This window comes from Lutra lutra, chromosome 5 (assembly GCF_902655055.1).
Source record: "Lutra lutra chromosome 5, mLutLut1.2, whole genome shotgun sequence".
Taxonomy (NCBI): Eukaryota; Metazoa; Chordata; class Mammalia; order Carnivora; family Mustelidae; genus Lutra; species Lutra lutra.
In genome coordinates, this window is record NC_062282.1 from 43084102 (window position 1) to 43091813 (window position 7712).

Sequence of the window (7712 nt, forward strand, 5' to 3'; positions counted from 1 at the left end):
TGAGAAACCAATGATATGCCAAAGAACCTAGACTGTTTTCTGCTTAGGGTTTATTCTTCAACCATGTTTTTTCTTATTTTCTGTATTTCCTAAAACCCTTCCAGATTTCCTTTCTGATCTTTCCTCTTCCCTTTCATTAGGATTTTATGTAACAGATGTGTTACAAGTTGTCTTGGAAAAGACATGGAAAAGAAGAACTCTATGATAATCTAATGAACAGACTAATAAGTAAAATAACACAATTTGTGAAGCTCTGATCAAATATCCTTTCATCGTTTTATACTGTTTAGCTTTAATGGACTGTAATAACTTGACAGCACTTACATTGTTAAAGGAAAACTTTAAAAGTTTTCTCATTATTAAAGTATTACATGTTCACAAAAGTTCTCTAATCTCTAATTAGAGATACTTTTTATTATTTTTAAATACTTTTACTTATTTGACAGAGAGAGAGATAGCAAGAGAGAGAACACAAGCAGGGAGAGTGAGAGAGGGAGACGCAGGATGAGCAGGGGGCCTGACTGGGATCACGACCTGAGCTGAAGGCAGAGACCTAACAACTGAGCCACCCAGGTGCCCGATTACATATTTTTAAATGGCAAATTAAACTACTAAGCCAGCAAGATATTCTTACTGTATTTAACTCAAAAACAAAGAAGGAAAATAAATTCACTGTATTTTTAAAGCTCTGAATAATTACTTTCTTTAATATAGGTAGATCCTATTGACAGTTCTAGAACTTTAATCACCTACAGATGTAAAAACAAATTTAAATGAATAGAAATACTATGATAGAAACTGGCTTCTTTTTTTCATCATCTGCTATACACAGGACCACCTTTGAAAAAATAAAGTCGCTGCTCAAATAACCTCTAGGAACATAAAGCACAGTACTGTTAACTAATACTTGCACTTACTCATCATAAAAAGCAAACTATAATTTGTTCCTTCTTGTGGCTCTTTTCAAATTCCGCCTGTCCCTTCATGTGCAGCTCCAATCCCAGGTTCTCCATTAGAACTTTCTGGACTCCTCAAGCCCTTACTGGCCTCACCCTTCCCCAAATCCTAAAGGGCCTCCACTTCACAGGTGGAGGTACACCCAAGTCAGTAAGATACAGTAAGACAGACTGTCCTAGCTCAAGATATCCTTAAAAATCATGGAGACTGAGCTCTCTAATGACCACCACATGGGAATCTAATCCAATAAATTCTGGAAGTGGAGGTGAAGCTGGAACAGGAAAACATCTAAAAGACAAAGGACCTGCTAGAGAGATACACACAGAGAAGATACTAATGGAGAGGAAAAAAAAAAAAAAAAAAACAAGAAATATCCTGTATATAATATAGCAATGATTTTTCTCTTGTATTACATAACTCCTTTCTGTGCCTATTCTTAATATTAAGAAAAATACACCTAATAAAATTTTAATAATATGTAAAATGGGGCACCTGGATGGCTCAGGCATTACACGTCTACCTTCAGTTCAGGTCAAGACACCAAGAGTCCTGGGATCAAGCCCCACATCGGGGTCCTTGCCCAGCGGGAAGCCTGCTTCTCCCTCTCCCCCTGCTTGTGTTCCCTCTCTCACTGTGTCTCTCTCTCTCTCAAATACATACATAAATAAAATCTTTTTAAAAATCAGTAAAATGGCTTAAAGTACAGGACACGTTTTCATATGCATTTTTAACAGTCCAGGTATCTTCAGTGAAGTTCTCTGAATCATGTTTCAAATCCTGATTTGAAAGGCTGCCATGAGTTTCAAATCTTGGTCCTCTCTGCCACCCCCAAATTTTTGACTGTGTAACCTACGGCAAACACTGTGTCTGTTGCTTTAACTATAGTTTTTTGTTGTTGATTTTTTTTTTAATATTCATTCTATTGGCCTGTAGGATGATTAAAGGAGTTTACATAAACCACATGGCGTATAGAAAGCACTGAATAAGCATTAACTGTTACCAGCAGCTTTTCTTTAACTAGACTGTGAGTCACTCAACAGCAGGATTTATGTCTTACTCGTCTTTTAATCCCCAAAGCTTAAGAATGAACAAGATGTGCTAAGTGCTGTAGAAGTTTTGGGATTTTGTTATTTGGTAATTTTTTTTTAATGGGGTGGAGTGTTTTACGTTATGAGCAATCCTACTTCCAACGCCCACTTGTTCCTGCGAAGGACAGCACCATACCCTCTGGAGAAGCGCCATGAGCTTCTTACACGAACAGACGTTATTCTAAGCGCTTTCAACCCAGTTCGCCCCAACCCAACCTCTTCCCTGCTGCAGGCCTTGGTCTGAGCCACAAAACACAGCAAGGCCCAGTTTCTGGCCAAAGTAAGAGCAGAACTTCCAAGATGGGAGGGGCATGAATGAGAACGCCCATGGGCACCACCCTACAGTCAGTCATGGAAAGACGGTATCTCGCCCCTCAAGTGGCCTGAATAATCACCCCCACATCTTCCTCCCCAACCCACCCAATTACCAACCCCCGCCCAAGAGACGGCCAGGGTCCCTAGAGTCAGGTTTGTCCAATCCGAGGGCGCTCTAGAACCAAAAGATCCGCTCAGCCCCACCCAAGGCCGCTCCTTCTTTCCAAATGACAAATTATAAGCAAATTAAATCGCCAGCAAATCTGAGTGACGGAAGACAGAGCCAATCAGCAAACTAGGAAAATGACTTCCCGCCCGTCGCGGTGACTAGGGCGAACCCTTCCCCCCCCTCCTCCCCCAACACATACACACTCTTCACCGGACGAGTGCATTACCTCGTGAGACACACATTCCAGCGACCGCAGCTCGCTGCAATAGCGGCAGAAATAAAGCTGCGATAGCGGGGCCCGAACCTTCTTTTCTCCCTGGACTAGGTAGAGAACCCGCTCCGATTGCAGCAAGGACGCCATCTTGGAGGGGGAGGAGTCAACGACGCTCTCGCCGCGTCACGTGACCCGAGAGCCTGCGTTGCTTCTGCGCCCTTCCTACGTATTTCGTCTGAGACTTTGCGTAAGGTTTCCGAACTCGTGGGACCCGGCGCCGGGCGAAAGTCACAGTGCGCTTGCGCAGCTGGGGTTCCCCGGTTTCTTCCCCAGCGTTTCAGCGAGCGTTGTCTGCCTGGGCGAGGTCCGAGCTTTCTATCACTGAGCACGCAATCCCAGATCAAATCAGACAGGCCAGTGCTCTCCGTTTCCTTGTCTGTTCCGGAAAGAAAGGCTGCACTTTTGTTGCATTTACAACGGCCTCTCCTGCCTTCACCTTCCAGGAAGACTTCCAGAAGGTAGATGGAGGGTCTCAGGGACAGAGTGCCTTGGGAATTGGAAAGTTAATAGTCATACCAGCACTTTCTTTTGACTGCCTTGTCACTGACCTGTAGGAAATCTTCACTGACATTATCTCGTTTGAAATTTCTTAGACTCTGAGTTCCTCCACCCAGAAGCCATGGCTCATTCATTTCCAGGTTTTGAGTACTTAGAATTAGGACTAAGTCTGTATTATAAGCATTTAGTAAGTATTGGTTGATGGAGGAATTAAATCATTGACCAATGTTGCTAAGTATCATGTACATTTTTTCTAGTGCATAAACTAAGGCTTAGATATATAAAATGACTGCTTTTAACCGGCCTAGCAGAGACTGGATCCCAGGTTACCCGCCACCGGTTCTGTGCTCCTCTCATTGTACTAATGCATTCTTTACCTGTCTGATGTTGGAGCTGGTGAAAAGAAGTGGAACTGAATATTAATACTAGCTAACGTCTATTGAATATTTATTGAGTGCAAGGCGCTGTGACCAAACTTTAAACACATTGTCTCATTTAATTTTCACAAGAACTCCAAAAGGCAGGTGCTATCATTTTTATTTGGCTCCAAGGGAAGCAGGCTCAGAGAATTACAATGACTTGTCTAAGATTTCATAGATAGCAGTGGAACCCTGTTCTGACTCCAGAGGGGCATGCATTACACCTATGCATACTGCCTCTAGCATATTTTCCCCCCCAGCTTTATTGAGGTAAAATTGGCAACTTAAAATTATATATATTTAAGGTGTACATCTCGATAATTTGATATACACTGTGAAATAATGAACTCAACCTAATTAACATATGCATCACTTCACATAGCTACCATTTTCTTTTTTTCTCTTTCTTTTCTTTTTTCTGATGAGAACACTTAAGATCTACACGCTTAGAAAATTTCAAGGATATCATATACAATATCGTTAACTAGGGTCACACTGTTACACATTAAATCTTCAGAAGTTATTCATCTTGCATAACTGAAATTTTGTACCCCTTGGCCAACATTTCTTCACTTCCTCTCCCCGCCCCGCACCGACCCCCAGACCTTGGCAACAACCCTTTTCCCTGCTTCTGTGAGTTTGATTATTTTAGAATCCATATGTAAGTGAGATAATGCAATATTATCTTTCTGAGTCTGGCTTATTTCACTTAGCATACTGTCCTCCAGGTTCATCCTGTTGCTTCAAATGGCAGGAGATACATATTGATATATTTATGTTTATATTATATTTCAGTTATTGTGTATATATTTATATATCACATTTTCTTTATTCACCTGTTGACATTTACGTTGTTTCCCTCTTTTGGCTGTTGTAAATAATGCTGAGATGATCATGGGACTGCAGCTATCTCTTTAAGATTCTGATTTCATGGGTGGCTCAGATGGTTAAGTGTCTGCCTTCAGCTCAGGTCATGATCCTGAGGTCCTGGGATCAGTCCCTCCTTGGGCGCCCTGGAGTCTGCTTCTCCCTCTCCTTCCGCTGTTCCCCCTGCTTGTGCTCTCTTGCTCTCTTTGTCAAATAAATAAAATCTTAAAAAAAAAAAAAAGATTCTGATTTCTTTTCTTTTGGCTATAGACCTGGAAGTGGGACTACTGGATCATAAGATAGTTTTATTTTTAATTTTTCGAGGAACCTCCATATTGCTTTCCATAGTAGCTGTACCAGTTTGCATTCCCACAATAGTGTACAACAGGTCTCTTTTGTCCACATTCTGGACAACACTTGTTATCTTTTATCTGATAATGGCCATTCTAACAAGTGTGAGGTAATAGCTCATTGTGGTTGTGATTTGCATTTCCTTTATGGTTAGTGATGTTGAGCACCTTTTCATGTATCTGGTGATAATTTGTATGTTTTCTTCAGAGACATATCTATTCAGGTCCTTTGCTCATTTTTAAATTGGAGTATTTATTTATTTATTTAGCCATATGTTGTGGATATTAACCCCTTATCAAATACATGATTTGCAAATATTTTCTTCCATTGTGTAGGTTGCCTTTTCATTCTGTTGATTGTTTCTTTTGCTGTTAATAGTTTATTTTATTTATTTGATAGAGAGTGAGAGAGCACAAGGAGGGGGAGCAGCAGAGGGAGAAGGAGAAGCAGACTGCCCGGATCCCGGGTTCATGACCTGAGCCAAAGGCAGACATTCAATCAACTGAGCCACTCAGGCACCCCTGTCTGCAAAAGGTTTTTAGTTTGGTGGAATCCCACTTGTCTATGTTTGCTCTTGTTGCCCAGAGCTGTAGGTGAGAAACGCTACAGACTTGAGCTGACTTCACATGAAACATACCTTTTGGAGCACAGCTTTTGAACAATTCAGTTCAATGGACAATTATCTGGTCCCTATGTGTCAGGTACTAGGGAGGGAACCAAGGATAAATGGGACAGTTCCTGCCCTCAAAGGGCTCAGAGCCTAGGCCCTAGGGTATTGTTTCTCAGGTATGGCTCTGGATCACCTACACTGAGAATTACTGTTATAAATGTAGATTCCAGACCCTTATCAAGACCCTTATCAAGGTGCCTGAGTGGCTCAGTCGGTTAAGCATCTTCCTTCAGCCCAGGTCATGATCCCAGGGTCCTCGGATGGAGTCCTACATCAGGCTCTCTGCTCAATGGGGAGCCTGCTTCTCCCTCTCCCTTTGCCTGTCTCTCTCCATGCTTGGGCTTGCTCTCTCTCCGACAAAAAATAAATAAATAAAATCTTAAAAGAGAGAAAGAGCGAGAGAGTGAGACCCAAATTAGAATTTGGGGGTTGGGACCCAGAAATATAAATCTCTGTTAAGCTTCCAGGTGAATCTCATGCCCACAAAATTAGAGAACCACTGTTTTTTGGTAATCATTTGTTTAATATTCTGTCTTTGGCCCCAGGACTGACCATGGCAGGCCTTGTCTCTGCTGCTTTCTGATCACTGGTAGCACTGCCTATCAGATGTTCCTCTTCCTCCTGTGCTATGGAATATGGAAAGTCTCCAATCGCAGAAAACAGAAGCATCCTGCCTATCTCTTGCCAGGCCTCTCTCCCTGCCTTCGGGGGCTGGATTCTATCTCCATGATTCCAGTTCCACAGAGCCCTACCTGTCAGACTCTGAAGATTAGACCTCACTTTGGAGATCTGTGTTCCAGGGCCAACCCCAGTCCCTGGGCCCAGGTCCTCCCCAAATCTTTTTTACTTGGAACTATCTGATTACGACATGAATACCTTCTTGATATCCCTCTGGGAATCCAGTTGGCAAACCTGGAGATGTGAAAGAGTGAGCATTCTATGGGACCATCATTGACCAATGTAGTGTGGGATCTTGTGAATAAATGGCCCCTTCTTCTTTCTCCTAGACATTCTCACTGTGTCTTTAGAGGGTACCAGCAGGATCAAGCCCTAGTTACATGCAGTGGTGACCAGCTTAATAACATGCTCTTGTACTGACCTTCCTTTCAACTGATTGACTTTTGCCAGCTCCCTGCCTGCAAGCTCTGTTGTCTAAGGGGAGTTGAGGTTAAATAGGGAGCCGCAAATGGAGCTGCTAGGTAACCGGGTAACCACATTTAATAGTTATTGGCAGTGAGCCCTTGTGAAAAGACCAGACCAGTTTATACTCTCACCATTAGTATCTGAGACTCCCATTTCCCCATTGTTTTGCCAACATGGAATATTATATCAAATATGGGTGAATAATTTTTTGCTTTCTAGCTATGTGATCTTGAAAAAGCCATTTTTACCTCTGAGTCTTGTTTCATAACCCATAGAATGGAAAGAATAATCCCTGTTTTGGTGTGAATAGGAAAATCACCATGGCTGAGAAAGCAATCTGTAAGGCAGGAAGTACTAGGCACATGTAAGAAACAGTCCCTGATTATTCCAAATATGAAAAACCCGGAAGGGGTTTCCTTCCTCTAAAGAATCATTCAGAGCAAATTCACAATAACTAAGAAAAAAAAAAAAAACTGGAGTTGGTCACACTTTGGTCGAATGAGATCTTGCAGAGAGGACCTGAAATCGAGCCCCCACATCAAAGGCTCAGGGTCCTCTGCAGAATAAGAATCCTGGAGGTCTAGTCTGATCTAGTGCAGGCCTTCAGCCTGGGCCACACTTCGTATTTGGGTTTCCTGTGAGAAAACGGTGTTAACCACAGGTTTCCCTGCATTGAATCTGCACGCTCACCTAAAAGCCATAGTAAGTGAGCAGAGGAAGAAGGGAAAAAGTCCCCCATTTCTTCAGACCCCTTCTGTTTCCCCTGAGGGGCGCTGCCTGGGAAATGTGGTGGTGGTGCTGGCTCCGGCTTGTTTCCACAGGGGAACCATGGGAGAGGGCTGCGGCTGTGCCTTCATTCTGGGAGCATGGCCATAGATTCAACTCAGAATTGTTTTTCCAGTGCTTCTTACCTTGCCCTCATTCCTTGCTTCTCCTATTGTAGCTATTCCCTTACTGTCAC

At 42.6% G+C, this 7712-nt stretch overlaps 1 protein-coding gene across 1 annotated transcript in view; it reads right to left on the reverse strand.

Moving 5' to 3' along the window:
• Window positions 1–2918, reverse strand: part of DCTN4 (dynactin subunit 4) — a 30745-nt gene extending 27827 nt beyond the window's left edge. The window contains exon 1 of the mRNA XM_047730240.1: window positions 2756–2918. Within this exon, the coding sequence (XP_047586196.1) occupies window positions 2756–2890 (135 nt within the window). The 5' untranslated portion in view covers window positions 2891–2918. The remainder of the gene's footprint in view (window positions 1–2755) is intronic.
• Window positions 2919–7712: the final 4794 nt, after the last annotated feature.